This window comes from Suillus discolor (genome assembly GCF_016758755.1).
Source record: "Suillus discolor strain FC423 chromosome Unknown F5147scaffold_14, whole genome shotgun sequence".
Classification (NCBI taxonomy): domain Eukaryota; kingdom Fungi; phylum Basidiomycota; class Agaricomycetes; order Boletales; family Suillaceae; genus Suillus; species Suillus discolor.
Window position 1 is genome coordinate 523,301 of NW_024541261.1, and position 16,687 is coordinate 539,987.

At 46.0% G+C, this 16,687-nt stretch overlaps 3 protein-coding genes across 3 annotated transcripts; 1 reads left to right on the top strand and 2 right to left on the bottom strand.

Moving 5' to 3' along the window:
• Positions 1–8,392: 8,392 nt before the first annotated feature.
• On the bottom strand, positions 8,393–12,120 carry F5147DRAFT_74216 (CHAT domain-containing protein). The gene is made up of 3 exons (XM_041439531.1): positions 11,950–12,120; positions 11,802–11,902; positions 8,393–11,746 (listed from the first exon to the last, which is right to left on the bottom strand). Exons 1-3 carry the CDS (start codon positions 12,050–12,052, stop codon positions 8,786–8,788), a joined length of 3,165 nt encoding a protein of 1,054 aa, XP_041295473.1. The 5' UTR covers positions 12,053–12,120; the 3' UTR covers positions 8,393–8,785.
• Positions 12,121–12,980: 860 nt separating this feature from the next.
• F5147DRAFT_835387 (glycosyl transferase) lies at positions 12,981–13,897 on the top strand (the record flags this gene model as incomplete). Its single annotated transcript, XM_041443963.1, has 9 exons — positions 12,981–13,069; positions 13,119–13,258; positions 13,309–13,318; positions 13,366–13,396; positions 13,445–13,497; positions 13,550–13,623; positions 13,673–13,735; positions 13,788–13,805; positions 13,860–13,897. The coding sequence occupies 9 exons, from the start codon at positions 12,981–12,983 to the stop codon at positions 13,895–13,897; spliced, it is 516 nt and encodes a 171-aa protein (XP_041295474.1).
• On the bottom strand, positions 13,889–15,253 carry F5147DRAFT_74231 (uncharacterized protein). The gene is made up of 13 exons (XM_041439542.1): positions 15,088–15,253; positions 14,973–15,035; positions 14,877–14,909; positions 14,798–14,824; positions 14,709–14,741; positions 14,626–14,652; positions 14,537–14,569; positions 14,454–14,480; positions 14,365–14,397; positions 14,281–14,307; positions 14,192–14,224; positions 14,062–14,139; positions 13,889–14,000 (listed from the first exon to the last, which is right to left on the bottom strand). Exons 1-12 carry the CDS (start codon positions 15,157–15,159, stop codon positions 14,119–14,121), a joined length of 429 nt encoding a protein of 142 aa, XP_041295475.1. The 5' UTR covers positions 15,160–15,253; the 3' UTR covers positions 13,889–14,000; positions 14,062–14,118.
• Between the last annotated feature and the right edge of the window lie 1,434 nt (positions 15,254–16,687).

Consider the following 16,687-nt stretch of genomic DNA (forward strand, 5'->3'; position numbering starts at 1 on the left):
TCGCACACAACCTTGTGTCGTAACAATGAAGGTCCACTCGGATGTAAGTGTAGATGAAATGTATCCGGTATGTGCATCTCAATTTGTTTCTTTTTGCAACTCACTCAGGAACACTGAAGTTGACGCAGGGAATGCTTCGAGAACCAGACCACATGGACGTTGACATTAGCTTAAAACACGCATACCCGGTATGTCATCTCAGCTATTTTTTTCTGCAAATCACTAATGAATGTTGACGCAGGGAATGCTTTATGAACCAGACCCTATGGATGTTGATACCAACTTAGATGGAACATACCCTGTACGTGCATCTCAATCTGTTTCTTTTGCAACTCACTGAGGGAAATGCTCAAGTTGATGCAGGGAACACTTCACGAACCAAACACTATGGACATTGTCATCGACTTACACGAAGTGTACCCAGTATGTGTATCTTAACAATTTATTTGCAACTCACTAAGGAAAACACTGAAGTTGATGCAGGGAACACTTCAAGGACCAGATCCTATGGAGGTCGACATCAACTTAGAAGAAACACACCCAGTATGTATTTCTTAATTCATATTATTTACAAGTCACTCAGGAACACTGAAATTGTTACAGGGAACACTTCAGGAACCAGACCATATGGACGTCAACATCAAATTAAACGAAGCACACACGGTTCGTGCATCTCAATCCTTTTTATTTGCAATTCATCAAGTGCAGGGAACACATCTTATGGATGTTGATGCAAGCGTCAATGCGGACATTGACATGAATGAATTCTATTTGATCTGTATATACACTTTGTACTGTTTTTCTGTTTGACTTTCAATCTATCCAGGAAAATATGAAGAGTGGAGAGGCGATGCAGATTGATGCTGACTCCGGTCAGATGGACATCAATTGATCCCAGTGGATAAGTTGTAATGATAGCTTCGCATTCTAGCCCGTTTGGCATTCATACTGTTGCTGATTGTATCACCAATTATTCCACCCCACTCATACCAGATTTCTGTTTTATCACACAATAATCCCACAACCCCCCAATGCTATTCTTAGACCCTAGTCCCAATGATACATGTATAATGAAATGTTTGTTCAAAACACGTTGCACAAGTTACCTTGGTCTATTGCACTGACTCTAGTGTCCCGCAAAGCTTCCTGCCATACCAGGAAAGATGCTACTGTGGTCATCTTAGCTCATTTCTTCAGCCGGCACACTGAACTTCCAGTGATGAATGATGAAGTCTTGTTTGCGCAGTTGTCAATTGCCCATTTGCCCATTGGCTGTATACCATTGTAGGCTACTCTCATTGCGACACATTTCTGTGAAGCTATGACACACCTTTCTGGCATAAATATAAAGAGGGAAAGAGGACATGATTCTCCCTGGTGCAGGACATTCCAGATCACTTTGCGGATGGCGATGAGCAGGAAAATGTGGGCAAAGAGTTCAATGTCCAAGCAATGCAGGTAACTGAAGGTTAAGTGTGTTAGTTTCAATGCTGTGACAAAGATTTTATATTATATGCTGTGATTGACCGCCCTCTCAAAATGTACATTATGCCTGTAGTGCCCAGAATGAGATAGATGATTCTGCCAGAAACATGATAACTTGCTTATAACTATAGATTACCAACTAAGTACCTGTTCTTTGTCGACCAAGTCAACAATATCTCACTGTAGAATCGCAGTTTTCACACTTTGCATTCTTACTGATCACTGTATGCAGGAATATTCAGTTCACTATTTAAACCCCGAAATCATCAAACATTGCTCCTTTCCTTCTCACACCATGTAGTAGCCATAGTATATGTTATTACTGCAGAGTGTACCCTAGTGTGTTACTACAGAATTTTGATTCTGCTTCTTCCTTATGAAAACTGCTGAGGCGATCATATTACATGCTGCTACCAATATCATATGAATGATAGATGAAATAACAGTATGCCCTGAGGTTTGCACACTCACAATTACCTTCACTTTTAAAAAAAATCTGATTCTGTTTGCAGGGATACATTCATGTAAATATGTGATTTTATTAGACGCCATTCCTCTCTACACAAATGTCTGCATGAACTTCCTTCTCATCGCTTGTGTACCATCCTATGGAAATACTGCACCGAAATTCTGACAACTTGGTCAGTCATAATGTTTCAATCTGTGTCCTAATATTTACCTGGTTCAAAGGTTTTAGAACAACGTCAACCTCCCCCCACTTCATTGAGATAGAGTGGCAAATGTGACTGGTGCTCACTGGGAAAATGTCAAGATCCTGGTGGTAGGCAGAACACCACAGTGAAGCACTGAAGTCACTGTACAATCGGAAAGGATCCTGGCGTCCTCTCACTAGAGGTAAGTTATGCCGTACTGCGAAGTAATATTTCTGGTCCTAATTTTCTTCTATGGAGAAAATATGCTCAATCACTCCAGGCACAAATTCTTGGGGCTTGCACCAGAAGAACACACCTGAGTCACAATTTGACCAGGAGCAACTGCAGTACTGCCTGCCTGAGATATCCAATCGTTTGTAGAGTGTAATGGAGGTGCCTTTAGAGTCAGGACAATCTTCACATAGGTGAGCTTGAGTTGCTTTCCATGCTTTTAGGAGATCCCCGGGAACTGGGGGTCTTGAGGACATGGATATCCCAGTGAGAACCACCATCGTGTCCTGCCTGCAGACAGGATATCCATTTTGGTATGGATATTGCCTCCTGTGAATGGGTCATAATATTGACCCAAAATTGTTGCAGCCTCATTGAGGATGGCAGGTCCTGTAGGATCCTGTACCATGGCTTTAATGTTTGTGGCTGTGCAAAATGTCTCCAGCATTGTCTTCTCTAGTTCTCCTGTTACACTGTTCATACTCTTCTTGTATTTTAGTGTATAGCTCGCTCACCTATCTTGTAGTTGGTGTTTGTTTTTTGGAGTGCACTGATGATTCTCTCAAATGGAAACATCCACCAGCCATGCATAGGACCATATCTCAAGAGGAACTCGCAGATGTGAAGAGCAGCATTATGATTTGGGCTGCCAAGAATGATGCGGGAATATTCCTTTGATACACTCGAGGTATACCTTCATATATCTAGTATATTGCTGAGCGTGATGTGATGATGTTACATGTGATGTTCCCCAATGGATTGCAATTGCCAGCAGCATTGTGCTGTGAACCAACTTCTGCAGCTGAGATTTGCGATCATCATTGGTGACATCGGCTGTATGTTCATATCCCCACAATTGCATCAGGGCCACTGGTAAGTCAAATTCAATTGACGATTTCCACTGTTCTACCTTGAGCTTGCCATGTTCTGCATCCCCTAGGTTTTTTGGCGGGCCACAGTGCCATGTTGGCCTCTGAACATTTCCCAACTTTTCCTGGATAGCATTTATCTCATTGTCCAACAGTACTTCCAATCCCTTTGGTCCATCTTTTGCTGATTTCCTTTGTGCAGCATATTCCTGTACCAATTCATCGGCAATAAATGCCTGATCATGACCACCCAGTCGACCATCTCCAAAATTAACATCTATAGGGGCACATTCAGGGAGTGCATACTTTGTAAAGTTCCAGTGAGTAATTTTTTCACCGCTTGAAGTATAAACTTACTAGCAGCGCTTCAACCATGTCTTTTTTCCTAGGGTGTGGTGTATCCAGCAAGACCACCCCATATTCTTGAACTAGTGCTTCTAGCACATCTACACGGAGCCAGGTTATGGCGGACACAGTAGGGTTCGAAATCAAAGTATCTCTGCCCTTCTGTAAGTCCTTCAACTCAACATGTCTTTGCTGGCCCTTCCTTAACTCCTTGCTTGCTTGCTTGTCTATTACAATTAAACCTCTGAAGTGGTGTTGAACTAATCCCAAGAATAGGTTGTGCATGCCATCAATCACAATGAACCTTGTTGGATCCCAGTATGGCAGCCGCAAAAGCTCTGACCATCTCACCCCATGTTGTTTGAATATCTTGTTGCGCTCCACCTTTGATTCTGCACTTACCCACTCTTCTGCCGGCGCATTATGTTCCTTAAGTGTATGTTGCCTCCATTTTTCCCAGTCAAAGTCTGCAATATCTGACTTTGGGAGCCAACACAGCCCGCACATCTTATTTGCGGTTGGACCTGCACAGCCTGCCAGTTTGTGTGCAGCCGGCAAATCATTGACTGCAACTGCAATAACAGAGCCTACCAGCTGTATGGTTTATTGTCTTGGTGAACCAGATCCCATCTTTCCAGGATGGTAGGAAGAAGTCGACTATCGGCTGAAGAAAGTGATTAATCTCTTCAAGAGTGCGTTCTCTGGGCCCTGGGATGATGCTGACCAGGTACATATTTTCTGCTTTGTACTGGAGGCTTGGAGGAAGATTCAGGAGCCCCGATCAACCCAATGGACTTTTTCTTGCCAGAGGTTTTATTCCCATAGGGGTTGAACCAATCTACCGAGAGACTCCATGCTAACCTGAGATCAGTTCTCTTCAAACCATCCATGAATGGTTTCCCATCAGGACCGAGTATCTCTCCCATCTCTGTGCCATCCTTAATGTCCCATATTTGTAGATCATCATTGAGCATCGTTCCTTGGTCCATGGCTTCTTCCATGCCAGGACGGCTGAGTAGACTGGCCAGAAATGAGTTGAAGTCTTGCACAATGTAGGGTTGTACAGGTATGTATGATATTTGACCGCCCTCCTTCATACATTTCACCAGTAATTGCCCACATGGCTTGCTTCCTTGGTACTTCTTGTAGGAACAGTGTTTGGGGTAAGATGACTTCTTTCTTAGGGCTGGTGATGTCTTCCCTATGGTCAGAGGGTATGTGGATAAGCATCTGGCACAGGTGGCAAATGTCCTGGTAATGGCTTCCAGGTCGAACTTCTTTCTCACAGAATGGATATCATGAGGGATCCATCCCTCTGACCCATGTCCTTCTGGAGCGTTACCAAGCATAGTCTTCAGGAGAAGATTTAAGAGTCCAAGAGCTGTGTTACACCATGGCCAGGTAACATGGTCCAAGATATTCAATACTAGCACAATGAACATAGCCAGGAGTAAGGCAGGTTTGGCATTGTTAAATCTTCTTAAGTGGTGGCCTGAATGCTGATTTAGTGTGTTCGTTATAGGTATATGTACCTCCTCACCTGTTTCAACAGCCTCTGATGCATTGTTCTTCAGATTTGGATCCTGTTTCGTCCTGCGAGCAATTACACACATAATACTCTTTGCTGCCTCTTCAGTGTCCTGCAACAACTGGAGCTGTACATGGCGAAATTGCTCATTACAAGTGTCAGTTCCTACATCCATATTCATAATTTTTTCCAATGACTTCTCTAACCATGTATGTTCTTCTGAGAGTGTCACCAGTGCTTGCTCATCCCCAATCGAATCCAGTGTGTTTATGACATCCGTCACTGTGCAGACATGACAGTCGGCTTCATGATCAAGGAGGTAGAGTGTACGATAGTCTTACCAAGCTTGATCTTCATGCTGAGCTGAAGGCTCTCTATCATTGATGGCCTTGTCTGCAAGCCTCATCCATGACATGCCCAAGGCAACACTTTCTGAATCCACATAATCATCATTTTCTACTGCTACCTTGTCTTCCAAGGTTATCCTGAAGATTTCCCTGGCAAAATCTTCGTCATCTGCCATTAGTACCTTTGATGTGCAGATTTCGTGGCTCGAGTTGGAACTTAGTTTTGCTACTCTCTTATCCTGCAATGCAGAAGGGAGGAAACCAATCACTTCCAGACACCATTTTGTAGTGAATGCTGGCACTGAACAATCTTCAATGTGATTGTTGTTCATGTATATCTACAGTTGTCGCATTGCCATATCTTCCTTGTATTGCCACATCTTCTTTGGTATTCCTTGTATACAGTGCTCTTGTACTCTGTGGGTGTGATTATGTTGTTCGCTCTTGCACATTGTATTTATTTACCTCCCTATATTGCTGTCTGTATCTAAGGTGACCACTTCTATTGTGAAATGGACCGGATTGGGATCAGGGACTTCATCAACCTGAACCACTGACATAAATAGTGCCATCAAACTGAGTGTGGAGCTGGCGTTCATCTGACATTGTATCTCATGCCTAAAGTTTACTCACACTGGTGATATGCTCGCCATTTCTCGCCACTCACCATGCATTGCAATTTTTCCCCAGAACGCACAATGAGCCCTCCCCTGTTAACACAGCACAAAGTTTTTCAGAGAGGTGTCAATTCAATCGCTGTCACACAATTGGACTTACTGCCCGGTCCTCTTATACCTTCCTTACCCCCTAGAATATTGAAGCCTCCAGGCAAAGTAAGTCGTCTTAAATGAGGGGGCTACAACTTGCAAGAGACATTAGGCTGGTCTCCATTGGAGTACGAGGAAGTTCGTATGTGTACATGCTATTGTAGGGTTTTTCAGAGCGGCTGATATCAACCTGCAGAGCTTTGTCATACATCTGGCTCGTGAGCACCTCAGTGTGAAGAAGACTTGGAAATCACAATTGCCCGAAAATTTAAAGCTGGTTTTTCAGAAAGTGAATGCTGGCATTGATCTTTGTTTTGAGATGATACTAACTTGCCCAGGCCAAGCAATGTTATCCAATTCTCCATGACTATGATGGAGATTGGGTGGCATCAGATGTCTTGTGGGTCTTTTTAAAAAATAGTAGTACTCACACAAACTAAAGAATAGTGGATTGGATTGGGTGGTATCAAATGTCTTGTAGGTATTTTTAAAAAATAGTAGTACTCTCGCACAAACTAAAGAATAGAAGATAACACTCACTAACTATGGCTACACTATTGAATTGGGGGGCAGTCCACCTATTAAATTGAGTGAACCTCTCAGAGGGGTACTCAGAGGGCCACTTGTACATATATTTAGACATATCTACAAATTGTAAACAAATTTGTCGCACTGACAGATGATGATTAAATTTTTAATTTGTTTTCAGGCTTGTCGATTGGGCAGATCTTAAGTCTGATGCGTGACTTGATCCTGCATATGCCCTCAAAAATGCCATGTAAAATATGCAGGAACAATTGCAACCTTGAATGTGTCTTAATATTTGTAACTAAATTTTGGAAATGGGCTTAATATGTGATGTATGCAGATTGTGAAACAAATTCTCTCTGTTTTTGCCAAACTTACTTTGAATTTAATCAATAGAGTTTGATCCTTATGCATATTTGTGATTTTATTCAGAAACTGTCCATCATTTACATAACAGACAAATGGGTTGAAATATGCACAATTTTTCTCAGCATATGCATCACATTTGTATACAGGACTTTTCCAGCTGGGTCTCAGGTGTGAGCACTTCACAAGTATGGGTACGTGGGAGTGGGGCACCCCTCCAGCAGGGGGTGGCACAGGCGGGTGTTTGCCACCATTTGTGTAGCTTAGTCAGTAGTAGAGCCTCGTAGGAGGCTAGCACCATCATTAGATTGAGGCCACACCAGCTTCCGTCTGCCAGAGGCAGGCACATTGCCAGCCGCGCCAGTCCAACGTTTTAGATCATTAATGTCTACCATAGGAAACAAATATCAAATACTGGCTATATCTTGGCTGAAATTGTCGTGTCATAAGTGGTCCTGAGCAGGATACAACACTACAGTAACTGCATGCTTCATGGGCAGATTAGGACTTATTTTGGGAATGCAAGCAGTGCATATACAGGCCACAAGTCAAAGAAACCAGCCGATGTTTGCTTCTGACTTGACCCGGCTTCTAACTGGCATCGATTACATTGGTGGTGGTTAGTCAAGGTTCAATAGGGGAGCTCAAAGTTGAACACCCAACACCCATGCCCAACGCCTAATGCCCAACCTCGTGACCAAAAAAGAGTATACCTAGAATAAATTGTACAGGTGCCGAGACGTAGCCTGCGGATTTTCCCAACACCTCTTCCTCCATTTGTTTTTCGACCTACCTATGACATCGAGCTATGCATCCTTCAATCTCTTGCTCGTTATCCCATTCCTTGCTCCCACCTACCACTCCCTCCTAATACTTTGAACCGTTACTGCTTTGTATTCCAATAATATTATTGTAATCGTTAGAATAAAACACTATTTTGATTGCGCTACACAAGAATTAGAGCACAACCAAATTCATAAGCAGGTTTCCAGCCCACCCAGCGGCTCCACCTGCTTGTGTCCCTCCCTGAGCTAATGCTCGGACCAGCCCAACACAAACAGGTCATGCCTCCGACTCTTACTGAGCCAGATGAAGCTGGAAGTAAATACAAAGTAAACACTACAAATAAGCAAATCTTATCGATAAGCATCATCGTCGCTGAAGGTGATCAATACACTACAGCCATGGTTTGTACAAGTCTGAGGCAAAGAAGCGGAACAGTAGGAGCTCACTGCCGCGCGGTGCGATGATGTAATGTTAGGGTTTAGTTAGGGTTTACTTTGTATTTACTTCTATTTATTCTAGGTATACTCTTTTTTGGTCACGAGGTTGGGCGTTAGGCGTTGGGCTTGGGCGTTGGGCGTTCAACTTTGAGCTCCCCTAATGAGGCAGAAGGGGTGAAACTTGAAGGCGCGGGTAGGATTGACTGGTCTAACTCCCACTATCTAGGTACCCCAGTAGCAGACGCCTCCGAAGTTGCAAACGAGTCGTGTACACAAGAACTTGAGTGAACATTCTAGTCGAAAAAAAACACGGCAGGGTATACGAAAAAAGGATAGTTAGAGCGTAAGAATATGCATCAGGGTTATTTGTTCAACAGAATGAAAGAGGAGCGTAGATCAACAAAATGTGAATATGTACCAGACGACAGCAATACGACGTAGAACTACACACCAATATGAACAAAAACCATCCTCTGCTCGAGCGGCACTTTCGTCTTCACCGCGTGCGTAGCACAGTTGAGCGCCCAGGCTGCTCTCGTGCAGTCCATGACACCACCGTTCTTCAAATCTCCAAACATATACCGGTAAAAAGCTTCGACAACGTGTTTTGCGACAGCATCGTCGACCTCCCACAGCGTGCCAACGACGCTCTTGAACCCTGAAAACTGAATCCCAGCTGCGAGGTGGATCGCTTCATCTGGCGTCTCCTCGTCGCTTACGGCGGTATGACAAGCCGATAAGAACGCGAACTCGGCCTGCGGCATATGTTTCTCCATGATATCGAGCAGCGTCAGATGTTCGTCTCTCATGACGAAATGCGAATCGTAAGGCTGCGTAGAATCCTGCTTCCCATGACAAGCCAGGTGCACCCAGGTGTTCTGCTGCAAAGCTGAGAGTGCACCTGCTCGTATGGCTTCGTCGCCAGAAATAGTGGTGCGGTTGGCTGTCGCAGGGACGAGCTTATGGACAAGCTCGAGCTCGCTGTCAACTGCCAAGAGCGCCTTGCCTTTCCCTGCACCCGGTTGACCCTGTCCGATCGCTACAAAGGACGGAGGCACGCGCTTCTTCATCAACTGTCTAGATCTGATCAGAGCAGAAAGTGTCGGCGTGTAAGAGCAAATGTAGAGATCCTCCAGGCATGGCTCCTTCCCAGAACGATCCGCCTTTGTTTGAAACGGGTGAGCTGCATGGAGAGGAATGGATGTGAAAGCTGCAGTGGGACACAACCAGATTCGAGAGCGGCGCTTTAGTTGGAGGACATGCTCGAGTACGTCGACGATGGGTAGCATAATCTGGTCCCATATTATCCGCAAAAGCACTATGAGATCCGTCCTCGACTCCCGTGGGTTCATCCGAGATGAATCTCGTATTGCCCTGGTGAAGCGATCCTTGAGAATCTTGAGATCTGTGAGAGTGATGGATGGCAAAGGAACATGATGGGGGTCTCCTGACGTCGGGACGATGATGGCGCTGCATGAGTATTGACTCGCAATGAGGATAATGACCGGGCCCTGGCGCGCTGCTGCTTGCAGTTCTTCATAGGAAGGTGGAAGCAGGAATCGCGAGAACGCCGGAAGATTGCGTATCTCGGCTACCGCTGCTTCCCATTGCCTTGTAAGTATCCTATATTCTGTTGCTGCCCGATCAGCAGCAGCCTTATTAGTGATGGTTGTAGAACTTTGTGCGGCATTGGAAACGAGTTTGCTCAGCTCCAAATAATTGCGCGCCAGCGTCGGATTTGCTGACTCGAGGTTTTCGACTGGAGTCCTGAGTCGAGATGCCAGCGACCACTGCTGGCCACGGCCCTGCTCCACGAGCTCAACTGCCCGTCGTAGATTGACATGACGTATAGCACAAGAGGCTGCATCTACGGGTAGTGATCTGGCATAATGGAAGGCAGCGGCAGCTTCGCGTCGTGAAATTGTCGATGATCGCGTTGCCAAGTGACCGTCAAAAAGATTGAAAAATGTTGTGTAGGCCTCGAGTCCAGATGCATGGTTGTGTTCCTCCGCTGCAGCGACCCAGTACCAAACTATCTTAATACGTCGCGGAAAGCCTTGTGCGGTATGGCCTGAAGCTAGTCTGAAGTTCTCTACAGCAAGTGACAAATCAGCAGGGTCGTATATAATCCGGTAACGAGACTGATAAGCCACCTGCAGCCACCAGTAGCTGAGTGTTCTATCTGGGTGCAGTGAAGACAGAGCCGCCAATGATTGTTGGCAAAGCGTAATGGCCTCCTCGATATCTTCATTCTTCTGAGTTTCCGTAAAACGAGAGCAGAGCACTGAGCTCAAACCGAGAAGGGTTGTGTGGCGCTCTGGATGGTCAAGCCGCCTTAACCGAAGGGATTCACGATACCAATCAAGGGCCTCGTTGAGATCCTCGCTGACATGCGATTCGTCATATCTAGTTTTGAGCGTGAGGGCAAGGTTGTTAAGCGTGGTGTCACGACCTGGATGCCCAGGTGGGCGCAACGTCAGTGACTCGTGATAGAGGCTGATAGCTCGGGTGATGTCGTCAATGTCGCCGCGTTTCTTGAAACGGGCGATGAGGATGAGCCCTAGGTTGTTCAATAAGGAATCACGAAATTCGTGCCCAACAGGGCGCAGGCGCAGTGCTTCTTCGTCCAAAGAGATGGCCTCATCGAGGTCATTGGGCTTGCCTTGGTGTCGGAAGCGCGACATGAGTGAGTCGGCCAAGTTGTCCAGGTAGGTATCACGGTGAGCATGTCCCTCGGGGCACAGAGACACAGCTTCACGACAAAGTTGTATGCTCGTGTCAAGATCATCGATGCTGCCGTGCTGATCAAAGCGTGTTTGAAGTGCTTGTGCAAGCTCGTCGAGGGCTGCGGGACGGTGTCGATGGCCGAGAGGACATAGCTCGAGGATGACTCGTCGAAGATGGATGCCCCCATCAGATGCGTCTATTGGAAGATTGTTGCATGCGCTGATCACATGATCGACACCATTCCCTGCTACGATGCTACGAAGGTAGGTGCCCTCTGGACAGAGAGGCAGTAGTTCATGATAGAGTTGGGCGGCCTCGCAGATGTCGGCAGCAGTCCTTTTTTTGTTGTGGCGCCAATTCAGTGCTCGGGCGAGATTGTATAGAGATAAGTGATGATCGGGATGGCGCTGCGGACGCAATGCAAGGGCATCGCGGAAGAGGGAGGTGGTGGCATCAATGTCTTGAAGATCATTTCGGATGTAGCCTCGAAGGCGGGCCCACGCGAGGTTGGTGAGTGCCGTTGCATGGTCTGGATGGCTGACCGGAAACTGGTCCAGAACTAACTGAAAATGTTCTACAGCGTCGTTCAGGTGAGAGACGTTTTCGCTTGTCATGTATGCGGCCAATTGTGCGTGGCCCGCATCTGTGTCTCGAGCAATCACGCAGTCTACGAGGGACTGCAGTTTGCATTATGTCAGCAAAAGCTAAAGGACAGATACCAGCGTCACTCACATCTGGCAACAGTGCGTCATTCTGATCGTCGCAAGCATGTACAATGGCAGCCTTCAGCTCAAGTGAAGGGTGGACACCGCGCACGGGTGGGAAGGATATATCTACGAGACGTTAGTGTATGTACATGAATGAGAAGCGAATCACTCACCGAATGGCTCATCTCCATGATCGAGTACCTCATCCCACGCCATCTGAAGTTCGCCGATGACCTCTCCACTCCCTAGCGATCGACCAAACTCAAAGGACGCCATGATCTCCACTGACAACGCAGGTGAGGAGTGTGATGATCTATAAACCGATGATCAGTTCTCGCATCGCGTCAGACAGTGTCCATGGACTTTACAGAGTGACAGAATTCCTCCACAGGACAGATTGATCAGACGATGAGACACTGATGGCTGATTTCCAGCGCCTCCTGGAGTCGACGTTGATGGATATGTAGATGCCAGCAGGAATGCGCTTGGAAGGAACTTGAAAATTCTTTCCGCTGATGACTGTAGATATTGTGTGAGGATGATAACATATACGAAGGTAATATAGAGGGACTCACCCTCAAGTCTGATATATCGGCTTTCTGAGCTACCAGGCATGATGGTGTGATGGAGCAAATTGATGAGGATTGAAGATGGGCTGAGTGGTGTGGACAGAATCAGTAAGAAGTAAGACGGGGGTAAGGATATGGTATGTGGATAGAGTTTAGCTGAGAGGGTGGTTGAGGTTCAGGTCATGCTACACGTGCATTTCCATATTGTCGAAGGCTGTTTGGCACAATATAGACGCTGGTATGATTGCACTAAGCGCTGGGAATGAAGATCACCAGGATTAGTGGAAGAATCTAGAGTAGACAATGTCATGACCAGTCTTCAGCGAAAGTGGACACATGGAAGGCTGAGGTCGAGCGAGTCTCAGAGTAATTGGACTTGTATCATGTTACTCGTCAGCACACCAAGGTGAGATGTCCAGTGTATTTTGTATGGTAATGCGAACAATGTTAAAACCACTGAAGACGGCACGCTAAGAAGAACCGAATGATTCTGTACGACTCGTCCTATTGAGCTGATGATGAGTGGGAGGATGATCTTGCCTGGACAGAGAAATTAGAAAAGAGTGTCAACTTGGATGCAACCAACTGTATGCTTATTCGGTGAAGGACGATCGATGAATGTGATCGCTGCCAGTATGAAGCAACTCGAGGATAGGTTCAACAGGAAGTTCCAGTATCCTTATGTCTTCCTCAACGACGAGCCCTTTATGCAGAGCTTCAAGCAGTGCACCCTTTTACGCTCGAATTCTTGAAGCTGCTGACAGGCTATAAAGTCACATATGGGCCTTGACCAATGCCACAGTCGAATTCGGTCTCATCCCATCCGACCATTGGCATCAACCATCGTGGATTGATGAAGAACGAGCAAGCAAGTCTCGCGATGACATGATTAAGAACGATGTGATTTACAGAGGTAGGTTATCTTACAGTTCTCAGCGTACATGTAGCGTGACGATTTTCCAGGTAGCGTTTCGTGTGTATGCTAAGTTATCATCGCTGCTTCTGACCAACTGCCCCTAGATACCGGAATATGTGTCGCTTCAATTCTGGAGTATGCGATCGTAATGCGTCTTGGCGAGGTTGTCTGACTAGTTCCTAGTTCTTCTATCGACACGAGCTCTTGCAGAAGTACAGGTACTATTGGAGAGTCGAGTGAGTAGACGCAGCCGAAGGAGATGCAATGTAGCTTATATTCCCCAATCAGGCCAGACATCCAGCTTTTCTGCGACGTGGACTATGATCCCTTTCTCATGATGCAAGACCAAAACAAAGTGTATAGTAAATCAAAAGATGCTTTTAATTATACACTAGTCTCAAACATCGACAGGCTTTACTATAACATTATACGAATTCCCAACTACCATCCCAACGCTATGGAACGCTGTAAAGTGTAAGTGTACTTATTCGGCATCTACTATGTTTTCAATCTCACCTTCCTGTAGCTTTCATTGTTTATACATGTAAGTACTTGTCCCTGGACTTCGGAGCTTCACGTAAGTTTCATAGACGCGTAGGCTCAGGGTCTCAGACACACAACCGACAGTACGTCTGACATTTAAAATTTCCTTGTATCCTCGTGAGTACTACTTCTATCATATTTGACATGTATTGTAAACTGGTTTTGCATATAGGTCTGATTTTACATAGCAGTTGCCCTGTGTATCATGCGCCGTGAGTCAACATGATGAGATTAGATGCAGAACAAGTCTCACTAACCATCGAGGCTTGGTTCCAGAGAGTCCCTGCGTACAACAAGGCTCACGCGCGCCCTGCTTACTTTGCGGTAGGTTCGGCCTACATGTATCATACGTCAAGTTTGAAAAGTTCGGTGCGAAGCAAGGCTTACGCGGGCATCAGGTTGCTTGCTGCCAGTCTCGGACTGCACGTATCACACGGTGAGTTTTAAATGTTCGGTGCAAACAAAACAAGACTTACACGACCGATTATTGCGGTAGGTTCGGCCTGCACACATCACATGGTAAGTTTGCAATGTTCGGTGCAAAACAAAACAAAGCTTACGCGGGCATCGGGTTGCTTGCTGCCAGTCTCGGACTGCACGCGGCACACGGTGAGTTTTAAATGTTCTGTGCAAACAAAACAAGGCTTACACGACCGATTACTGCAGTAGGTTCGGCCTGCACACATCACATGGTAAGTTTGCAATGTTCGGTGCAAAACAAAACAGGCTTACGCGGGCATCGGGTTGCTTGCTGCCAGTCTCGGACTGCACGTATCACACGGTGAGTTTTAAATGTTCTGTGCAAACAAAACAAGGCTTACACGACCGATTACTGCAGTAGGTTCGGCCTGCATGCATCATATAGTAAGTTCGAAATGTTCGGTGCAAAACAAAACAGGCTTACGCGGGCATCGGGTTGCTTGCTGCCAGTCTCGGACTGCACGTATCACACGGTGAGTTTTAAATGTTCTGTGCAAATAAAACAAGGCTTACACGACCGATTACTACGGTAGCTTCGGCCTGCATGCATCACATGGTAAGTTTGAAACGCTCGGCACGAAACAAGGCTTACGCGAGCATCTGGTTGCTTTGTGAAAGTTTCAGACTGCATACATCGGTGCACATTGTAAGATCGACAAGGTAAGATCAGATGCGAGGCTGGGCTTACTCGGGCCACCCTCGCGACATCGTCACGCTTGCCGCTATCGGGCTCGTAAGGTGAACGAGGAAGCTGCAAATTTCGTATGTCAACATGACAGGATTTGACGCGAGGAGAGGCTTACGGGCACTCCAGCGCTGACAATGGCCGTCAGGCCGAGGAGCATAAGGAAAGTGGTAGAGAGGCGGATAAACATGATGAGTTGATTTCACTTGTAAAGGATGTTGTTGTCGACTCGATTGTTGGTGCTATCTCTTTTATATTCCACAGATAAGCGTCAAGTCATGTCTTGGACATACTGGCAAACTGGAGATGTAATCATTCAGTGAAGATGCATACGTGGCCCAAGTCAATGGGACTGTTTGTGATGTCACCGGACCCTAAATGTTTCTTGCAATGCGTACCGAGTTAGTGGAGGGCCTTGTGTCAAACCAGGACTCCTGCCACGACCTACTTTCTGGCCAACTGGGGCAACAAAGTGCCGACAATCGCCGTTCTCTCTTTCATCTTGGCAGTAAACAACAAACGGAGAAAACGGTACATTTTAAAGCTACCTCCGAATTTCAGCTGTCATATCGACAGACCAGAATTTGAAAATTTATTTTATTCGATATTGTAAGTCAAACTTTTGCGTGGTGCCCTATGGTCTACCACTAAAATTCTCACACGAGTCTGACAAGTCACGTGACTCGCGTGGGTTAAAACTTAACAGAGCTTCAGGTTTACGACTCAATATCTTCTAAGTAACTCTCGTCGATGATCCGTGATCTCACAAATTAAGTGCGCATTCTTTGATATCTTTGCAGATCCGCAGCTTGACTGTGGTTATGTCACAAACTGACGATACAGATGAGATTTTTAGCTCTCGGGCTGTGTGCGTCGAAGGGCACGTTTCCTTTTTGATCAGACGCAGTTGGAAATTTTGGCTAGTGTTATTACTTCACTAGTAGCCATGGCTTTGGGACTTCTACTATGACATGTCAACAGTCACACATGACACTGGCGTCAAAAGAGTTTGTCGTGGCTCGTCGCCGCATCATGATGAACAATTTTACTTGGCTGAGTCCGATAAGTAGCTCCAAGCGATGTATCCTGCCCTTGCCCATCAAATTGGCTTACGCCACAATATATATGTAAGATTTACAGCATACTATCTTTGCTGCTTGCAGGAAATCAGGGGCGTTATTCCCGCACAGCTCCTTCCAGTAGGCCTCACTATTATGGAAGGGGATGAAGCATCAGAGGACCTTCAGGGGGAGATTGCTGACGCAGGTGGGAAGGACTCTCGCCACATTCTCGTCGCTCGAAGACATTCTGCAGGTTGCTGTAGGTGGATGCTCAATGGTAGGTAGACATTGCTGAGTTGTTCATGATGTGTCATTTACATTGCATAGTACTACCTATATACAAAAGCCTACCTTCAATTGATGGGTCTGGTGGTGAAATACTTGAGCTCGCTATCTGGCACAGCGAGTAGGAAGGTTCGGGTCCTGACGTGGCTCCTTCCTGGTACTTCCTATGGTGGATGTTTGGTTACACTTCGACTTTCCGCGAAACCGCACGGATTCTCTTTGTCCGATCAGTGTTTGGTTTAAGCTTCAGCGGCAAAATCGAAATGTAAGCGAACATCCACCGTTACAGCTGGCCGCAGTACTAGTCCATGAATAACAATTTCTTCCGCGAACTGTGCCAGTGACAGTGCCTAGCAACGGAATGAACATCAA

What these genes read in the sequence shown, in the direction of transcription:
- F5147DRAFT_74216 (XM_041439531.1), bottom strand. Translation starts at nt 12,052, where the DNA reads ATGGCGTCCTTTGAGTTTGGTCGATCGCTAGGGAGTGGAGAGGTCATC. An exon ending in TCATGGAGATGAGCCATTCG is followed by an intron (nt 11,903 to 11,949) that starts GTGAGTGATTCG and finishes AACGTCTCGTAG; the next exon opens with ATATATCCTTCCCACCCGTG. An exon ending in ATGACGCACTGTTGCCAGAT is followed by an intron (nt 11,747 to 11,801) that starts GTGAGTGACGCT and finishes TGCAAACTGCAG; the next exon opens with TCCCTCGTAGACTGCGTGAT.
- F5147DRAFT_74231 (XM_041439542.1), bottom strand. Translation starts at nt 15,159, where the DNA reads ATGTTTATCCGCCTCTCTACCACTTTCCTTATGCTCCTCGGCCTGACG. An exon ending in TTGTCAGCGCTGGAGTGCCC is followed by an intron (nt 15,036 to 15,087) that starts GTAAGCCTCTCC and finishes CGAAATTTGCAG; the next exon opens with CTTCCTCGTTCACCTTACGA. An exon ending in GCAAGCAACCCGATGCCCGC is followed by an intron (nt 14,653 to 14,708) that starts GTAAGCCTGTTT and finishes TGATGCATGCAG; the next exon opens with GCCGAACCTACTGCAGTAAT.